The 20,710-nt window shown below is 45.9% G+C and overlaps 1 protein-coding gene across 1 annotated transcript in view; it reads left to right on the forward strand.

Annotated features, from left to right (window-relative positions):
* The window catches only part of SVIL (supervillin), a gene marked incomplete at its 5' end in the record, with an annotated part of 68,429 nt that extends 56,704 nt beyond the window's left edge, over positions 1 to 11,725 (forward strand). The window contains 9 exons of the mRNA XM_084260697.1: positions 1,016 to 1,167; positions 2,353 to 2,458; positions 3,298 to 3,505; positions 4,181 to 4,314; positions 4,990 to 5,145; positions 5,544 to 5,687; positions 9,565 to 9,686; positions 10,493 to 10,648; positions 10,772 to 11,725. Coding sequence (XP_084116823.1) covers positions 1,016 to 1,167; positions 2,353 to 2,458; positions 3,298 to 3,505; positions 4,181 to 4,314; positions 4,990 to 5,145; positions 5,544 to 5,687; positions 9,565 to 9,686; positions 10,493 to 10,648; positions 10,772 to 10,858 — 1,265 coding nt within the window. The 3' untranslated portion in view covers positions 10,859 to 11,725. The remainder of the gene's footprint in view (positions 1 to 1,015; positions 1,168 to 2,352; positions 2,459 to 3,297; positions 3,506 to 4,180; positions 4,315 to 4,989; positions 5,146 to 5,543; positions 5,688 to 9,564; positions 9,687 to 10,492; positions 10,649 to 10,771) is intronic.
* Positions 11,726 to 20,710: the final 8,985 nt, after the last annotated feature.

A 20,710-nucleotide genomic window follows, 5' to 3' on the forward strand; every position in this document is an offset into this window, starting at 1 on the left:
TTCCATCACTCCAAAAGAGCATAAATTTTTATGTAGGAGGCAGTACTTTTACAGGCTGAATGAACAGATAAGAGTGAAAACCATAAATTTTAGAAGTGACTAGTGGTTTGAGTATTCTCAAATTGAAAAAAGCAGAATGCTTTCTCTGAAGTATTTCAGTTGGATGCTGCTCAGCATTGCAGCAGAAGGTTTTTTGGTTGGTTTTTATTTTTTAAGAATCTGTTTTAAAGCTCTTGGGTTGTTTGGGGTTTATTTAATCTTTCATTATATCTCTCTATTCAGTATTCATTGAAAAGAGTAAAATACCCCATAATTGGTTGTATTGTTGAACTTCATTTGCTGCAAATGCTTGCTTATCATAACAAATAAATATTGATACTTTTAAAAAAAAAACACCAACAAAAAACCAAACTGTTGCTGCTAGCCCACTTTCCAGACCAACATGAAGCACTGAGCTAATTTTTTTAAATACATAAACTTAGCCAATCCTTTTTAATGACTGCAGAATACTGCTTTGGTGTTCTCTTGTTCTGTAGTTTTCCTTTCTAATATCATTTTACATAAAAAGACTTCTTTTAATGCCCATAGCATTCTCAACTGTTGCTCTTTCCAGTATCTCTCCTCAGCCAGCTACTCTCTTACTGCCAAAGAACTGTATAATGAGGAAAACGAGCCATACTGCACTCTTCTGTTAACATGACTGGACATACCATTTCACACACAAACTGGCTCAAGTGATGTCAGTTATTCTTTCCCAGATAGCACCAGTTCTTTCTGCATCTCTTTCTCTGGCCAACACCAGCATCTCGGCCTGTGGGCTTCCATTCACCTGACGAGACAACGTCAACTTTACACGGGGACGTCCTGGCTTGGAGACCCAGTGTTCCCCCAGTTGGATGCTTTATTTTTCCTGTTCTGGACGGGGTAGCACTGAGCTGGCAGATGAGATGAAACCACATGCTGTTTAAACTTATAGCCAGAGTACTTTCTCCAGCATGTGCTTTCTGTTTTGCAGTTGGAAGCAGGCAAAAAGGAGAGCAACAAGTGAGGGCTGTCGGAAAAGAAAAATGCGTGTATTTCTTTTGGCAAGGAAGGCACTCCACAGTGAGTGAGAAAGGGACATCAGCACTGATGACAGTGGAACTTGATGAAGAGAGAGGAGCACAGGTAAGCTTCCTGCAGAGCTAGGTGGCAGACCTGGTGAAGACTTGCTTGCCCAAGTAGCTCCTAATGAAAAACACAGACTAACTTTTTTACCTCCTCTCTTTCTGTGTTCTTGCCAGTACAAATAGCCAGACCTCTAAAATACTTTTGCCTTTATTCCAACTTCCAGAGACACACAAGGTCCTTTATGGATTGTCAATCCCAAATCCCACTTCTAAAGATAATATTGCTAAGCATGGCTGCAGAATATCTTCTCTCCCTGCAGGAATAGGTGAAGCACAGTTAAATTTCTGTCTTCACAGATCTGTCTGTGACGTTATCTGTCAAGTACAGATAACTGTGTTCCTAATGCTGAGAACAGGAGAAGCACTTTCTGCCAAGGCATGAAAATACATTTGAAATGTTCAGGTCTTTTACTCTGTAATTGCAGAGTAGATTACCTTGTTTTGCAGAGATTCTGACAACTGTAGATTCATCTAGTTTGAAGCTCAGAGGACAGGCTAGCTTGCTGTGTTCTTAGGTAGAGCTAGGCTTTGCTGTGCTTGACTCTTAACAGCATACAGGATGCAAGGTTTAAAGAGTTTTTGTACCTTGGTAATGCTGTAATTAGTCTTTTAAAAGCAGTGTAGACACAACCAGTCAGACAGGAGATCATAGAGAAGATTAATAAATCCACTCAATCCAGAGTGTGGGATTCTGTGCAGCATAGCTGATTTAGAAGTTGGCCATATCCATTTTGTAAACAAAATGCAGTGTTTAATGAGCAAAGGACATGCATCTTGTCATATAAACTAGTTTTACAGCAAAACTTGAACCTACTACAGTTCCTACATTATCTTCTTAATAGTCTCGAAGAATATCAGGCAAGATAGCCCAAGTCCTGTAAAGAATTTAAATAATAGTTGAACTAATTTAAATTAGGCTTATTTGGTGTTTCCTATCCTCTGAAACTCTTGATTGTTGGATTCCAGCTAGAATTATCTTTTAATATGCAGGTCACATCTGAAAGCCATTGCATGCAGATATATATGGTAATTTAAACAATACTTAGCAGTTGTAAAGTAGAAGGAAAGCCATCTTCGTGGGTGGCTGTAACTGTATAATTTTTAGTAATCCACAGAGACTAGTTTTCCTGAGTCTATATACTTGCTTCAGTTTTTAATGAAGAGTGCTGCTTTCAATTCCCAGGTACAAGTGCTTCAAGGGAAAGAACCACCATGCTTCCTGCAGTGTTTCCAAGGAGGGATGATTGTGCATGCTGGAAGAAGGGAAGAGGAAGAAGAAAATGCACAAAGTAAATTACTGTTAGTTAATAATTTCTGCTTTAAAAAAAAGCTGCTTCTTTTTCCTGTTGTGAAGGGCTTTGAATTCAGTCTCAGCTACCATACTCTGTAGAGAGGGGATGTGAATGCCATGAGACTTAAGAGACAGCTTTGCAGTGCTTTGTTTTGAGGTAGTTTGTTACCTCTTTGAGCATAGGATGGATTTTGTCACCCTAGAGCAAGCTGGCTTTATTGTATTGATTCACACATAAATTGTTCTACTTGGTTTTTAATTTAGCTAAGTGCCCCTTTGCTTTAAAATACTTCTTTTTTTCTACATAGGCTGGGCAAGAGAGTATTTTTATGACCAGTTCTCTTGCTCCAAGGAGAGCTCTAAGCTTTTGTTACCCATTCACTACATTTGCAACATACTCCTTGAATGCTGCAGTTGAGGTAGGAGAATTTCAGTGCAGGTGTAGCCTGGATGTGTTCCAGTTTGCATCTGAATGTGACCTCCTGTGCCTAAGGTTCACAGGGAAAAAGGAGCTGAATAGAAGGACTACTGTATTTGTTTTGCTTTTTTCCCCATATGAAACAGCAGAAACTTGACCCTGAGTTAACAGAGCAGACTCTGTTAGCTCTTCAGCTCTTGTACTCTTGTAACAAGGTTTCAGAAGGTGCCTCTACTGCAGGAGGGTTTCTAGAGTAGTGTAAGCCATAGCTGATGCTTTGGTAGTTTGTTCTGTGACAGTAGAGGTGTGCTGTGTGTGAAATTCATCCAGTATTACAACAGCTGATCCAGAGCAGAGGTCTTGAATTTTCCATCCCACGTGACTGTGTAATACTGCTGCACTGTTCCTGTCTGCCCCAGGTGACTGGAGACTATATTGCGTGCGAGGAGAAGTTCCCAATGAAGGAAACTTACTGGAAGTAGCATGTCACTGCAGCAGCCTGCGTTCACGGACATCCATGATTGTCCTCAACATAAATAAAGCTCTTATCTACCTGTGGCATGGCTGCAAAGCACAATCTCACACCAAGGATGTAGGAAGAACAGCAGCCAATGAAATAAAAGAACAGTGAGTGTCTGATCTATGTTTTGGACGTGTTGATACAGGCTAACAATTTACTTAAAATAGTCTGCCTCAAAGAAAAGCTGAAATAAATAAAGCTGTCCTCTGAGTATGCAGCAGCATGTGTGTGCTTAGTAAGGAGAAGGAATGATGGGTTGTTGATTTGGTGTAGTGGGAAAAACACATGTTCTGTAATCACTTTCACTTACAGTCAAATGCACTTATTCTTCCTACTGTAGTAATTACAGTTGCAAAAAAAAACCCAGTCTCTTTCCATTTGGAGAGAGATGTTCAATATCTGAATTGCAAGCTGAATCCCAGTTGATAGGAGGATTGGAATCAAGGCTTGTGAATAAGGGAAAGGAAATGGTTTTGGGGAAACATAGGAGGAGGACAGCAGTAGTTACAAACACAGGCAGTGAGCATCCCTACTGAGATCTCACGCTCTTCCTCTCTAGGTATGTGATCAGAATTCGTATGAGAATGATTGATTGATTGCTGAAATTACGTATCTTGTTTATTGATAATTTTTGTCATCATTGTCAAGAAGTCTGTGTTGACATGAAGTGTGCAGCAAGGCTGTAGGGTGCTTTTGGGCTCCAGTAACACGAGGGGCCAGCAGGCTTGTGTTAGCTGTGTTGGGGGCAGGAAGGCTGGGCTCACTCTCTGTGTGTTTTGTAGGTGTCCACTGGAGGCAGGGCTGCACAGCAGCAGCAAGGTGACGATACACGAATGTGACGAAGGGTCAGAGCCCTTGGGATTCTGGGACGCGTTAGGAAGGAGAGATCGGAAGGCCTATGACTGCATGTTGCAAGGTAGACCTGCATTCCTGGATTTGGCACTCACATTTTACTTCACTGGTCTGCAGTACTGTGAGATTTAATGTAAAGCTGTTGAAGAACTTCATGGTAGTTGAGATGATCCCTTCAGAGAGATGCTTCCAAAAACCTACTGCGTTAAGTAATGCTGTTCTAGAAGGAAAGTGTTGGAAAATGAAGTGTTTCATTTTGTTCCCTCCTCCTTCTGCAGCCCGTCTGTGGTCATGCAGCACAGAGCAACAGTTAACGCTGTTAACAACACACTTTGCTTCTCTTCTGAAGGGATTTAGGAGGCAGTTCAGCACGAATTCTTCTCCAGTCTTTGCTTTGAAACTGCCAACAAAGGTAGCAGGGGGATTGATTTACCAAGTGGAAAATTTGTCAGCTAAAAAGTAAACTCATAGATGGGCTTGCTTCACTTAAACAGCAAAACAGCCAGTTATGAAATGGCTGAGAGCAACTAGTCTGGATCAGATTCAAGCTGATGGCAGCCAGCCTTTTAGCTGAAGTTCTTCACAGCTGTTGCTTGTCCCCTACAACATCTGGTCATCTTTCTTGATTAATTTGTTTTTAAAAGAATTTACAATCACTTTAAAAGTTGAATTGTTTTTATTTTTTACATTCATCCCTGGCATTTCCTACTGAAATCTTCATAATTTTTGTTCTTTAAAGATCCAGGAAAGTTTAATTTCACCCCCCGCCTGTTCAGCCTCAGTAGTTCATCAGGAGAATTCTCAGCCACCGAGTACGTTTACCCTTCAAGAGACCCTGCTGTCATCAATTCCATGCCATTCTTGCAAGAGGATCTTTACACTGCCCCACAGCCAGGTATATGCTTTAAAATACTTAAGTAAGAAGAAAACATAACTCCTGTCCTGCATTGGGCAGTTACTCATTAACTGTAATAATTTTTAACTTGCTTTATCAGAGGAAAATGCATGTGATGCTTAAATAGTATTAAGCAATAACAGTAATTTTCCTGTGATAAAGTTGCTGAGAACTAATCAAACGTACATGTATTTCAAAAGCTTGCTATAAAAATAAGTTGTTAATGTCAGACAGTCTGAGCTCAGATGAGGTTCAGCTGGAGGAGTAACAAAAAGGATTGGTAAGCTTTAAAATGACCCTGTCCTGATGCTGACAAGTGTCTAACATGGGGGTTGTTTAGGGGATTCTGAGAATTAACAAGTGGCTGATGATGGATTTGGCACTTTTTGGCTATGTAGCACTGTTCCTTGTTGACAATCACCATGAAGTGTACCTGTGGCAAGGCTGGTGGCCTGTGGAAAACAAAATCGCTGGATCAGCTCGAATCAGGTGGGCTACAGACAGGAAAAGCGCCATGGAGACAGTGCTCCAGTACTGCAAAGGTAAGAGACTGCTGTGCCTGGCTCAGTGTGATACCTTCTTGGGCCTTACTGTCTCAGGTGCTTCCCTAACAGCACTGATAAACCTCAGGGTATGTGAAGACACTCTCACTACTCTTTCTTCACAAATTTTTTGTGTAGTAATGGCATGGTTCCCAAATTGCCAAGCTACTCTTTTGACTCAGTTCTCAGAGGAAAGGCTTTATTTCTTTTCTGTGTCCCCACTGTGGGGAACAGTTCAGCCATGAGATCCCTAAACACAAATTCTCAGAACACAGCCTCTTAAGCCTGTCTAGTTCCTTTTAGATTTTATAAACTTCTGTGCATCAAAAACCTGAATGAAGGTAACATCTGCTGCTGTAACTGGGTTTTGATTTAGTGGGAGAGGTGGAAAGACTTTGAAAATTGAGAATAAGTCTGCTACAGAAACAGGTGGCCATTGGAAGTGCTGGGGCACAGAGCTGAGGCAGTTATAGCCACTCAGTGTGCAGTGCTTCAAGCTGCAGCTGATGATCACGTAAGAGTACACCGGCCAGGTTGTTTTCTGCACCAGCAGTTTCCTTGAGGCACCATAATGCTTCCCTCACTTCATCTAGGCTTATGTGAGGCTGGGAACAGACCTTGCATCTTCTGATGGGTGGTGAATAAAGCAGGCTGTGGGGTTACCATCCAGGAAGGGGGCATGAGTAACAGCCATGTTCAGAGCATGCTAGAGCCATGTACTAGAGCATGCTAGTTGAGAGCAGTTTCCCACTGTGAATAAGTCACTAGGGCTGAAATGGTGTGAGCTGAGCCCTCTTGCAGGGAAAGCCTGATCACTTCTAGACCTCTTGATGCCACCAGTTTCTTCGGTAGCAAGTAAACTTTACAACTTCTGACACAGGTGTCTTCTTTCGTCTTCTTCCATAGACATTTTTATATCTGAAGAGGGAAAGCAATCCCTGCGTGGGATTCCAGCATTATGAGGATAAGCCCATCTCTCTTTCCCAATCTGCAGGTCGAATAGGAGTAGGAGCAAGTGTTCTGTTTCTACTCAGTTGTCTTGTGTCACCGAGGGGAGGTGGCACAAGACAACTGTTTAGGAATGGGATGCTAAAATCAGGACAGTAATTGGAAGAGTCTTTGGCAGTGACTGCTGAGTTCCTAAAGAAGAGGCCAGTAACTTGTTCTCCACCACCTCCAGTTTTTCTAAGTCAGGAGGAGTGATAGGAAGCATTTCTTTGTAATCATTTCATACTATGTGCTTCGCAGCAGCACAGGGGATCAGAGTCCCAGGCAATGAAGTGCCCAGAGCTGCTCAGCAGGCTAGTGAGAGAGATGGAATTAAGATCCAGGTCTCTGTGTTCCTGATGCAGTGCTGCAATCTTTTGGTAATGAAAATCATGTTTTCTGGCCCCAGCAGAGATGGAATCAGATACACATGCTGAGGCTTGGGTACTTTTCCAGACTTCTTGAACTTCATCAAGTTTGATGATGGGAAAAGGGATTAATGACTTCTGCTCTGGATTGTGTTTGCTGCATCTGAGTTCCACACACAGTGGAAAGCTCTTCAGTGACTCCTTTTGTGTCTGAAGTTTAGCATACGTATCACAGGACAAGTGGGTTTGCTGGATGCTTGCTTCTTTACTGCTGGCCATGGCTTTGCACCAGCTTGTCAAGAGCTTTGGGCTGTGTAGTTGGGTGGGTACAGGGCAAGTTTGTTATGTTAAAGACTGCTTCTACTTTTGTTTTTTTTCTATTCTAAAGCTGATGTGAACCTGGTTAGCAGTTTTTTACAGTTCAAACTATGCTGTTCTGGTGGTCTATCACTTTCATGATCTGGGATTCTGTCAACCGCTTCAAAATATCTCTGCATTAAGCTCTCAGGGCTGACAAGCTCTTACATGTTACTTATCGAGGTGGAGGAATTGAATTTCAGGAGATACCAATGCTGCTGCAGTTATTTTGACTACCAGGATATATTTGAGTGGTCAGAAGCATTAAAACACTTTTCTCTTATTTTTCTCTGTCTGTGTCTTTCCTCATCAATGCCCCTCTCCCCTCCCACACCCCCATGCCTCCTTTTTGTTTTTTTCTTTTCCTGGCTTGCAATGTTTAACTGCATAATGGTATGAAAGAGATTGATTAGCAGCTCTGGCTATCCCTTGAGTGTGCTTAGCAGTTCTCCCTGTTCATAAATCTTATTTAACTTCTGAAAACATCTTGAAAGTTTTTCTGTGGTTTTATCTGCTAAATCATCAGTATGTTGAGCTGAGCCGCAGACTGCTAGGAGAGGGAAGAATCTGGTTTGCCCTTCAGGGATCCTTAGTGAGGAGATCAGCTCATGCTGAGGGCAGAGTTCATGCAATGAAAATGCTTCTCCACTTACATAAAAATCATCTTGCCTATACTGGAACATTAGCAAACACCACTCTTCTTTTTGTCTCTTACTGAGTTACTGACAGTGGAGTAATGCAGCTAAAGCAGATTCACAGGTATTTTTTAAATGCAGAGTTTTTAAGTGTTGTTGAATCGTTCATGGTAGAATAAACAAATAAAGCACAGTGAAAACGTGTAGGAAAAGGCTTAAAATCAAGTGCTCAAAATATCCTGTCTCAATTGTGTAGTTAAAGCACTCACGTTCTAATAGACTTGTTGACTGCCCCACAGAGCTTTTACAGCTAGTATTTGGGGTTCCATGTGAACCTCCTCTCTATTTGCTCCCAATGTCTGATGCAAACCCATGACAAATGTCATGGAACAAGTTTGTCCATCTAGGCACCCATCTGCAGTCAGCACAGGGGTTGCACCACGCCCCAGGGGTGTTCCTCAGCAGTGGGGAGGAGGGAGCTGCTGTTCTTTTACACCTTCCTGCCTGCCAGCCCACATGCATGGCATGCAGCTAGGGACAGCAGTGAAAAACGACCCTCTGTAGGGGGCTGACACCTTTGGAGGATAACCTAGTGCATTAAGGATGCTCTGAAGTTGGATGTAGGGAATAACAACATTTTGTAGGAAAGCTACAGCCCTCTGAAGTGAGGTGGTATCACGTTGCTCTGTTAGTTTCACCTGATTCTGGATTTTGCAACACCTTCAGCTTTCCTGTTGCCTATATTGAAGAAAGATTTGGTTAGACTGAGCTGGGTACACTCTTGTTTTTTTGAATACTAGTTCCTCCCAGTCCCTAACAGCCTGTCTGCCTCTTTCCAGTAATATTTGGAGTTTATCAGTGCTTGGGGAATGAAATCATTCGACCAATATGGCCTCTTATCACCAAGACTTGGTATAATGACTTCAACCACTTAATCTGATAGAGCATTGCTCCTAGGTAGGGTTCTGTCCATGAACTATAAGGTGTGCACATTTGTGGGGTTTAAAGCAGCAGGATTTTTCTTTGGAAACCATCAATATTTACCATCCAGCTACTGCTCTGTTAATTTTCAGGTTGTGTTAGACCTCGGTCAGCTTAAGCTTTGCTTGCTGCTGGCAGAACGCTTTTGCTGAGTATACCAAAAGGTTTCATTTACCTGAAGCTGGCTAATTTCAGGTCACCACACACTGCTTACTCTATTGTAACTCTGTTTTTGCAAGATAAGAAATACACACAGTTAGGAAGTAACTGGGGGATTTTCAATATACATAGTTTGATTTTTGTGGTCAGATATAGTGAAGGACAGATTTAAGAATACTGAAACACATGTGAAAGGTGCCATACTACATTTAAAAAAATCCTGGGGAAATTTATTCCTACTCCCTTAAATTAGTTCAGTTTTTCAGGAAAGCACCAATTAAACATGCTAACAAGGTAGCTTTGCATAGTGAGTGACACTGCAAAATATGGTACTGTTTGTAATTTCTCTCTTTATTTTTTTTTTCTCTTGTGTATTTTGGCTGGTTTTAGGAAAAAACGTGAAGAAGCCCCCCAAATCCTATCTGATTCATGCCGGCCTAGAGCCTCTGACCTTCACCAATATGTTCCCAAGTTGGGAACACAGGGAAGACATCGCAGAGATCACAGAAATGGTACATCTCTTTATTGCACAGACTCTTTCCTATTGCTAGTAATAGTGCCTTGCGTTGTCAGTGGCATTGCTTGCTTGTGCCCCAAAATCCAGAGGATGAACTTAGAAAGCAGAGCTCAGGAGCCTGCACAGGAAAAAAATCACAACACAGCTAAATTCTGGCTGGGAGTGGGAAATACCATAGGTGTTTCTGCTGTTTTTTTCATTTAACTTCTTATATGTTTTTTTGTTAAAAACAGGAAGAAAGTGTTATCTGGATCATCTCTTCTAAAGAGATGTGCTAGAGTTTAGCAGAACTGGTTCAGTTGTGAGAGACAGCCAGCAGTGTGCAGTTCTGGTTGGTCCTCCAGTCTCAGAGAGAGCGAAACACCCTGCTGGAAACTGATCAGCTGGCTCCAAGAGCTCCAGCACTGGCTTCCCCACATGGGAAGCAGAGTCACAGCTGGATTATGTGTGACTGCTTTAAAAGCCTTTGGTGAAGGGGCATCTCAAGGCAAATGACACTTTCTGCCTTGTAAGTCTTACGCAGCCATACTTCGTGGAAAATGCTGGCTTCATGGCTAAACAGAGAATTCATTCTGAAGCTGAGCTTCTGAGAGCACAGGATGGCCTTCTGCTAAGCACTGCCCTTCTCACTGTGAAATTGTTGTAGGGCAGAGCTTTTGCCTCTCTGCAGACCTGGATGTTTATATCTGCTCCATGGGCCAGGTGGTGCTGGGTGATCCTGTGCCATCTGCACTGCGGTGGGAGTGGCTGGGGGTTTCAGCATCATGATCCCAGGTCTGTGTTTTCCTTTCCTCCCTGCAGGATGCTGATGTTTCTAATCAGATAATCCTCGTCGAGGACGTGCTGGCCAAGCTGTGTAAAACTGTGTACCCACTAGCAGAGCTGTTAGCTAGGCCTCTCCCCGAGGGAGTTGATCCACTGAAGCTTGAAATTTATCTTTCAGATGAGGACTTTGAGGTAAGGAGAGAAAGGGTGCACCACTACTCTCCTTGTGTGCCTAGCCATGCTGTGGAGCCATTTGGTGGTGTTGCTGCTGCCAAGTGTTTTTACTAATGGCATATCCTCTCCTCTTAAACGCAGGTTGCGTTAGAGATGACGAGAGAGGAGTACAACGCGCTGCCGTCTTGGAAGCAGGTTAACCTGAAGAAGGCAAAAGGACTTTTCTAGGTTGTGTTTGTTGGAGTGAGTGCTAAAGGGATGGCTGTGTTCACTTTCTGTGCCCTTTAGAAGAATTGTACCCCACATTAACAAATTGCATAGAAATAATCTGAAGTTATTAGTGACTACCTATCTGGAGGTGTGTAATATTATAAAAGGCCAAGAGAACTCTTTGGAAATGGAATTCAGTTTTGACTGTTAAGGGTAAAGTGTTTCAGCTCTGCTCTCCTATGCACTTAAACAGTAGTTTCTTGAGCTACTGCAGCAGGTGTCCTTCGGCTATACACAAAACTTGCCATTTTTGTTTTTGAAGAAGTTCTCTTTGTAAAGTGTTATTTTGTTAGTTTGTGGATTACAAAGAATTTATATTTATATAAACACATAGAACAAGTATGTATTTAACAATGCAATATATATATATATTCACTTTCAAGACTTTCATGTCAGAACTACAGAAAAGTAGCTGGATAGCAGTTGCTTGTCCTGAATTAGCTCTACCACCATATGTATCTCCTACGCATTCTGAAAAGTTTCTCTTTGCAATAGGTAATGAATTGTTCTCAGTGCTGCTTCAGGTGCTAAACGGAACAAAGCATTTGTATTTATAGCATGGATTTCCTGAGAAACTATGCGACTCGACCTTTATACTTTATTACCCAAAAATGTATAGTGCCTTGTTTTTTGTGTACAGTTTATATACAAAAGAAAAAAGATTGGTCTGCGTTTTGAAGATGGCTTAGAACGGTCTCCTATGTTACTTTTATAACAGTAGAAATAAAAACATCTCAGTTTCTAATAATTGTTGTAAACATTAAACATGTCTTTTGTGATATAAGAACGGAAAGTAAAAGCTTCTGAATAAACTCCTAGCGATTCGCTGACTTGTCATTATTTTGTACTGTAACCTGTACTAAGTCATTGAATCCTTGATAACGTTTTATCAAAATATTTGCATCTTAGATTTCTGCAGGTGTTGTACAGACTTATAATTTGAGAAGCAGATAATTTAGGAAAAAAATCAATGTGTGAGATGAAATCAGGTTGTGCAACACTTTATTGCTGAACATTGGAACAGCCACACAACTCCTGTATCCTTTGGGTTGCCCTGTTTTATACATGAAAGTAAAACTATTATGTTGGTTTTCAAAATTTGAAAAAAATCTTTTCAACCTTTGTGCAATTCGGAGTAAAACTTGAACTGAAAATTAATTTGGCATCGTGTCTGTTCTTTCAACACACGCCACAGTGAAGATTGTTTTCGTTCAGCTGATCATGACACTGAATAGAGTAATCGAGTAACAATTTGCTGCTGTTGGAAATGTTTTTCAGGCGTTTGGCATTTCTGTAGCAGCTTGTGTGGTTTCCCTTTGGTAGCTTAGTGGATTTCAGGTTTTCATTCCTGCCAGCCCAAGTTCCCTTCTCCCCTGCAGCCTTCCAGGGCTCCTTCCGCTTCCATAAAAAGCGATCGCCCACAGGGGTGCCTCTTGCTGCTCCTTCCCTCCTGGGCTCAGGGACATGAAGTGGGATCTTTGAACGAGAGATGTGCATTTCAGCAGGACTTGCAGTGGTATCGCTCCGTAGTTAAAACTAGTCTCATTTTGACAGATCACTCAGTGAGTTGCAAGCTGGCTTTTAAATAAGCCAGAAGCCTAGAAACGCACAAGTGCTTTGCACTTGACCTGAGATACTACTGGTGAATTTTCAGCACTGGTTTCTGCCCAGAACTGAAAATAAAGAACCCAAGAAAAGGGCAGCAACGGTATTCAGAGCCGGGGTAGTTCTTGCATTGCCTCCAGCAAATAGTGAGATGCTGAGATGTCCCAGAGGTTCTCAGTGCTGCCTTCTGCATGAGGGCCACTTAGTCTGAAAATCCTGAGCTTTGCAGAGACAAGTTTATTTTTTGCCTGCTGAGGTTTCCAAAGTCACTGCTGTATTCAGCCAAGTATTTTTGCACCCTTCTATTTTCCTCTTTCACCCTCCGGTGCCAAAATCAAGCAGGAATTAAGTTTTGTTTATTCATGTTCAATCTGTATGGTGGGGGTAGCAGGTTCCTCTGTTTTGATTTTTCTCTCCAACAGAGAGCTGATTTGCATGGCATGATTGACCTTGTTTTTCCCTCTGGCAGGGTAGTATCATTTGCTCTTGTTTTTTGAAAACACATCAGTCCTCCAAGTGCTGCTGAAGGGCAACATCCACCCACCCTTAAAGCCTTCAGAATCCCAGCTAAAAGACAAGAGAAGCCAGCACAGGACCCCGCAGGCAGTGAAATGTAACTCAGTGCTGTCGGCTCTTGCAGCTACTGCTTTTTTACACAATTTGTACCTTGTGTCTCGGCTCCAGGAACCGGGGTGCAGAACCCTTTAAGTGCTTTGCTTCTAACAGAAAACATCAAGGTTTAGCAGAAAGTAAAGATTTTTATTGCCCTTAATATACTTGTTATTTATCAAAATGCTTTCCTGAATTATGAAGCTGAGAACAGAAAACAATCAGTGTGCATAAGACTCAGACAGAACTGTCTTAGGCTTTAACTTTCTGCTGCTTTCCCTCTCTGCTGTGAGGAGATGTCATTTATGGCTGGAAATTGGAAAGGGCCATTAGAACCTTCTTGAACTGTTTTCTACAGCCCAGTATAGGAAATACAGCTGAAATAGGTTCTGTTTGGGACTGGGGAGGGGGTAGTTTGTTTTTGTGGGTTATCTAGTGGTGGTTGCTTCTTTCAAACAGATCCCCAACAACAGGCTTAATGCCTAGGGTGAGTGCAAGGGAAAGTCTCTGGTACAGGAGCTTTGCATGTGAAAAAGGCAGTGCCTTGAACCTGGCTTCTGCTTTTTCTGTCCATTTCCAGCTTCCAGGCCTTGAGCCACAATTCTTACCTCCTGTGGGTCTGAGCTGCTCAATCCTGACTCTTAAAAATACTCTTTGCACATGCAAGGATTTGTTAACAGTGAAATGGGCTGGGAACATGAATGCATCAGTATGCCAAAACAGCAAATAAAGTCTGCAAAATCTGCACCCCATACGCCTCAGGCAGAAGTAGAGGGAAAATAGGTGGGTGGGTGAGTGGGTGGAAAAAACCAGAACTGATCTTTAACAGTTTGGGAGAGCTTGTCTCTGATCGCTGCTGTCCCACCAGTCTCCTTGACAGGATTTAGCTGAGCTGCAGTTGTGGACCCACACTCACCACTGGTGAAAGCTGCCTGAGCTTCCCGAAAAGCCTGCAGCACCTCTGTAGGAGCGGGCAGGGGCTGGCACAGAGGAACCTCCTGTGCCATGGGGCTCTGAGGCTGCAGAGCCTTCTGGGGCAGAGACTTTGCCTGGCCCAGACCACCCGGCAGCATTAAACCTGCTTCCCTGTAATGGCAGGAAGAACGATTTGACCAGTCTCTGCCAGTGCCAGCTCTCGCTCTGACTCTCCCTGATGGATCTGTTAGCAGATGAGAAACAAATGGTTCCGTGTGATGTGCCATGTGCCTGCTTTCTGCATCCCTTTGTGGGAAAACTAAAGCAGGTTTGTACCAACAGGCCATTGCTGCCCGGAATGAGGAGAACACAACCTGTACACCCAGGTCACTGCTCTGTGAGGCCCTGGTTCACCTGTATGTCACTGGGAGCCAAGAGCAGATGCTGCAGGGAAATCCTTTTCAGTGTGTGGGGGGGCAGATGGTGCTCAGCCCATGTCAGTGCTGGTGTGGCTCTGGGCCCCCTCTGTTTGCCAGTGATTTCACCTGTGGAGTAAGGCGAGCAGGGGAAGAACAGCTAATTGTGAGTAGCTCCTCTTTGTGTCGCTCCCCAGGGAGTTGGTAGCTAAAACTGTCTGGAGAATAGGCTGGAAAGTCAGTGCAGTTTCCTGATTCATACAGTTAAGTCTTGTTAAAACCTGTACCTGTGGTGCAGTGTCACGGTGTTAGTTTTTCTCTATCTGATCAAACTGACCTGACCCTGGAATAACTGCAGCAAAAAAAACCCCTAAAATATCTTAATAATATCCTGCCCTTCTCGTTAAGCCTTAGCACAGGAGCTGGATGGCTTCTTCCTAGTGGTATTTTTCTGGGCACCGACTTCTGAACTTGAGGTGAACAAGTCTGGAGAAAAGGAGGCTGAGGGGAGACCTCATCGTGCTCTACACCTACCAGGAAGGAGGTTGTAGCCAGGTGGGCCTTGGTGTCTTCTCCCAAGTAACGGGTGGCAAGACAAGAGGAAATGGCCTCAAGCTGCACCAGGGGAAGTTTAGGTTGGGTATTACAAAAAAATTCTTCACTGAAAGGGTCGTCAGGCACTGGAACAGGCTGCCCAGGGCAGTGGTGGAGTCACCACCCCTGGAGATATTGAAAAGACATGTAGATGTGGTGCTGAGGGACGTGGGTTGGTGGTTTTCACAGAAAGTACCCTGGACACATTTCTTACATCCTGTTGCTAAAAGATATGGTATTTATGCAGAGGCAACTTTGTTTTCTGCCCTCTCATCACAATAAGCAACCGGAGCATTGAAGGAAAACTTTTATCTTCTCAAATAGAAGTCAGAGTCAGTTGAAAATATTCATGGTAAAAGCTACTGGCTGCAGCTGCAGTCCCTGGCTCTGCTACAGGCCTGTGTGCACAGTCCAGGCCCTGTGCTGTCATGCATTTCCATGCTTGTGACTCTTACCAACCCACCCAAGCTGGAAGGGGGCCTAAGGGATTCTCTGTCCGGGCCGCCTACACCATGGCTGCAAGCAGCACCTGAACCACCCCAAACTTCTGCTCTCCCCTGAGGGAACCTGTCTTGTGGAACTACTCACTGAGTTACTGAACCAGAGGAAAGTCCTAGAGCACACATGCTGCTGGAAGAGCAAGGGGAAGCAGAAGACAACTGCCGGCCTTGCTCCCGCTCTCCATATTTCTAGCTGATACCTGTTCAGCTTCGGTGTTGCCCTCTCATGAAGTGGTGTTTGCTCAGGGCATCCCCCGCCCCAGCCTGTGGGTTCCAGGCTGTGCCTACCAGCACATTCATTTTTCAATGGGAATTGCTGAGCCACTTGTTCTGTGACAGCAGCACTCTGATATTTAATCCCTTTAATTCAGAAGTTTGCTGTATAAAGTGGTAACTGTTTACTTGCAGGAGTATTAATTGTCTTTCTGCAGCCTCAATACCATCACTAGTCCTGGTAACACTACGAACTGCAAAGATAGGCACCTGCTTCCTAGCTGCAGAAGCTGGGTGCTGTATATAATCATGTTGAAGTGGTAACACTTTATTTTAAGTGCCTCTGTTCTCACAGCAATCGTTGTTCATTCTGTGCTTTAGAAATTGCTCGTGACTTACAGACAGAAAGGTAATTGATTTGGCCTGGTTTATTTATGGGGCCCAGGCAATATTTTATCATTTCACTCCTATAGTTTTTTTTTGAATGTAAGTAATTTCTGTAAGCAGCTTCCAAGTAAAATCTCAACTAGTTCTCACACTTTTTCCAATTCGATCTGCTACCTTCATTTCACTGAAGTCTTACAATTTAAACAGGTGGGGTTTCCTTTAAGCCATTCTTACTGTCAGGAATTTGATTGCTGGTGCCTTATTGCATAGTTGGGGGGGGGGGGCAGGGGAGGGCTGTGTGTATTTCCCTCCCCTACCCCCCACCCCAATTCTTTCCAAGTGGTTTATTAGTGATTTGGGAAAGATGACTATTTCAGAAAGATTTTCAAAATTTGGCTGCAGACCAGCAGCAGAATGCTGCTGCGCTGTACCACACCAGTGGAATAAATGCTCAGTAACGTAGTGCACTTCACAAAAGGAAAACCATCAGAAATAGTCTGAGGTTTTGGCTTTATACAGAAGCCTTTGGTTTACTTCAGTATCAAAATTTCCAGCAAAACAGACTTGTTTTTTGCAAAGCTTTTTGATTTAGATAGAGCCATGTGTTCTGCCAACACAACTGCTGGATGAGAGAAGATGTGCAAGGCAGGCTTTGCAGAAGCAGACACAGCAATCAAAGCTGGGAGTAACACAAGGCACAGGACCAGCCAGACTTATGCAGGACTGAACTTTAGGCACCCAGATCCTGAGCAAGAGGGACAAGTTGGAGCCCTACAAAAGTGACCTGTGAAGATGAGATCCTCTGGAACCACCTCTGAGCCTGCCAGTTTGGACAGAGTAGATATCACAGAAGATCTCAGTTTGCCCTTAAATATGTGCAAAGGCTCCATAATGTGAGGTTTATGAGAGGCACATGTTAGCTGGACAAATAAGATACCCCCTCTGCCAACACACCTCACTTGTTGATGTTCATAGACCAGGTGCTAGAAGAATATGTGGGTTTGTACTGAAGGATCTTACCTTGGCTACCTCACTTCTGATGATAGAACCTGCAGTGGTAACAGGTGAGAGCCTGGGAGCAGCAGATTCACTTACAGGATTGCCCCCTAGCATAAGACAACCCTTATGAGGCACAAACCAGCAGAAATGGAGCTTCTGGAAACACACTCGCACATGTGGCTTCCTCTCTCTGTCCCCTGAGGGATGAAGACTTCCTCCTGAAGGGTATACACCAAATGTTCCCCCTTCTCAACCAAACTCATTAAGAAAAGTCAGAAAATCCTTAAAGCAGCATTTTCCAAAGAAGGGACTGAGCGGTGCGTGGGGAGGCAGGCAGTGCTGGGTTTGGTTGGGATAAAGTGTCTTTATAGGAGCTGGTATGGGGCTGTGTTTGGGATTTGTGCTGAAACACTGTTGATAACACAGGGATGTTTTAATTACTGCTGAGCAGTGCTTACAGAATTTTCTGCTCCTCACCCCACCAGCAAGTAGGCTGAGGGTGCACAAGGAGTTGGGAGGGGTCACAGCTGGGACAGCTGACCTTGACTGACCAAAGGGATATTCCAGACCATATGGCATCATGCTCAGCAGATAAAGAAGGGGAAGATGATCAGAATGATGGCCAGTTGTCTTCCCAAGTCACCATTACATGTGATGGAGCCCTGCTTCCCTGGGGATGGCTGGATGCCTGCCTGCCCATGGGAAGTGAGGATTGAATTCCTTGGTTTGCTCTGCTTGTGTGTGTGGCTTTTGCTTAACCTATTAAACTGTCTGTATCTCAACCCATGGGTTTTCTCACTTTTACTCTTCTGATTCTCTCCCCCATCCCACTGGGGAGTGATTGAATGGCCATGGAGGGCTCAGTCACCAGCTGGGGTTAAACCACGACACCAGTCAAAGCAGGCAGAGGATGTTTGCTAATGAGAAGCCACTCCTGGTAGATGGGATAATGATTGAGCCTTCTTGGAAGGGAAAAGATGAGGAAGAACCGCTGGAAAAATGCCAGTACAGAGTGATTAAAATGCATTTTCATTTTATGTTAAGGAGTGGCTGAAGGCTGCCAGCTTTGTTTCAATGTAAAAGCAGCTTGTCCTTGCTCCCTGCTCACGCTGAGTCATGCGAGCCATGGCCACAGGACCTTGTGAGGGCAGATGACTTGGCAAATGACCGGCCACCGCACTACACAAACACCGCTGGCAAAACCCGAGCCTTGTGCTCCATGAGTAGCAGCACAGGTAACGCGTGTGCCTGGCTGTGCTCCTGCCCTGTTACCACCTCAGCCGGCTGGGACGGACAGCCCGCTCACGCTGGACTGGCTCTGAGCCCTTCAGAGCCTCTGCTCGCTGTGAGCCACCGTCCCCTCAGAGGCTCAGGTCCTGCCTCTGGCTGCACCCGAGCTGGGCGCGGCTCCTGTGTTGCACCGGGGAACTTCACCAGGTGCCCTTTCCCTGGACGGGCGTTTCCCGGGGGTGAGGACGGGGCAGCTGCGGTCCCCGGGCAGACCGAGTGCCTCGTCAGTGCTCGGTGCAGCCGGCCGGCGCTCCCGACGCGGCTGCCGGCTCGCTGGGGAACGTTAGGCTGCGGCCACAGGAGGAAGCGCCTGCGGGGCACGGGGCAGGAGAGCGTCGCGGCGGGGCTGTCACCTCTCCTGCCCTCACACCGCCTTCAGTCCTTCCTCTCGGTGCCGGCATCAGCCCCCGCGGGCCGGCGTTCACCCCCGCCCCGTGCCTCGGGAGACCCCGGAGCCGGGGCTGCAGGCCTGGGGCACCTCGCCCCGCCTGCCTGCCGGGCGCCCGCGACAGAGCCTTGAGGAGCCCCTCCGCAGCTCCCGGGCCCGCGGCGAGAGGCAGCGCTCAGCACCGCGGGCACCGCCCGGCCACCGCCCTCCCGCCGCACCTCGGGGATAAACCCTCGGCCCTTCCGCAGGGCACGGCCCGCTCCCGCCCCGCGGGCCGCCGCCATGGAGTCCCGCCGCCGGCAGGTGGCACCGCCGCCGCGCCGCCGCCTGCGCTGCCCGCGGGGCCCGGACTGCCCGGGGAGCACGGGCGCCGGCACGGTGGGCCCGAGGCAGGTCTCCGGGCTCGGCGGGCTCGGCCTGCCGGGGGCGGGAAGGGAAGGGAAGGGAAGGGAAGGGAAGGGAAGGGAAGGGAAGGGAAGGGAAGGGAAGGGAAGGGAAGGGCCTCGCTGCAGGCATTTGCTTTCTCAGTCGAGGACGGGCTGACCAGGTTCCCGTTTGCCCCAGCAAAGGCTGTAAACCCCCAGGGTATGGGGGTTATGGAAGAGACTCAGGACCCAATGCTGGCCACTGTGTGCCGAGGGTGCTCCACTACAAAATGGAACTACCGGTCTGTGTAAGCCCCTCCTGCCTGAAGCAGCTGCGTCCGTGCTGTCCTCCAGCATCCCATGGTGGGTTAGAGCTGTCCTGACCCAGCCCTCTTCCCACGCAGATGACACTGATCCCAGCTCCGGGACAGAAGCTATGGTTGACTCAAGCCATGTAGACACACATGAAAGGGGCAAAATGGCACTTCGGCCATGAGGAGTGTCCTTTGGGGGCCGAGGCCCAGGGGGCTGTGGAGGTGGCAGAGGATGGCCCAGCAGCCCTCTGTGCTGGCACTGGGCTTTGTGCAGCATCAGTACAGGAGCAGTTCTGGGGCTGAACACTTCCTTGCCAACCGATCATCTCGTAGCTGGTCTAAAGAAGCTGGTGCTGAGGTCCTGTGCCCTGCAGACAGTGGTTTGGTTTTGTGGCATTCCGTGCTCTGGAATAGGCATGGAGAGCACAGCAGTCCTTTCCCTTTCTCCATAATTTGTGTCAGCCAGGCGGCATCTGTGCGGAAGCACACCCCGAATATTAGGGGTAGGGAATTTGGGAGCAGGGTGCGTATGGGTAAGGTTCTGCCACAGATCCACACCACCTTCTTCCAACCCCACCGGCCATGAACACACACATATGCGGCCAGTGGCTCCTGGCTGCTCCAGCAAAATAATTGGTGCATTGACTGGAGGAGCGGTGGCTTGCAGCTGGCACGGATCAGCCACGGCTCGCTGGCCCCAGCCGCTTCACTTTGAATTCACTTGCTTGCTGTCGCCTCTTCCTTCCCCCCTTCCTCCCAGAGCCACACAAAGGGAGCTGGCAGGGCCGCCCGCCAGCCTGGCGGGCACAGCTCACCTTGCCAAGCAGGGCCCCTCCGTGCCCCTTCCCTGCGCCCCTCGCCCCCCCCCCCCAGCTGCTTCGCTTCCCCGATACTATTGTGTTAGCTTGCCTTTGAAATTGGCAGGAGACATCAGCTATGCTCAGATGATGAAAAGAGAGAGAGAAGCACCTGCTAGCGTTTGGGGCTTGGGTCTAGAGCAGTGCTTGTGCTGAATACATACACCCTTATTTGGGTGTTTGGGGACAGAAGAGTTGGAGAGGGGCTTTTATTCTCTTGCTGGAATATTCAGCCAGATCCCAGCGCTGCAGTTCGCAGAGAAACCACTGCCCCCACCCCACACATAGACAAAACTATTATTTTTAAGCACTTCATGTGCTGAATATTCAAGTGGCTTTTACCTTGCAATGGGAACAC

The sequence above is a fragment of the Gallinula chloropus genome (genome assembly GCF_964237585.1).
Source record: "Gallinula chloropus genome assembly, chromosome: 2".
NCBI classification, from domain to species: domain Eukaryota; kingdom Metazoa; phylum Chordata; class Aves; order Gruiformes; family Rallidae; genus Gallinula; species Gallinula chloropus.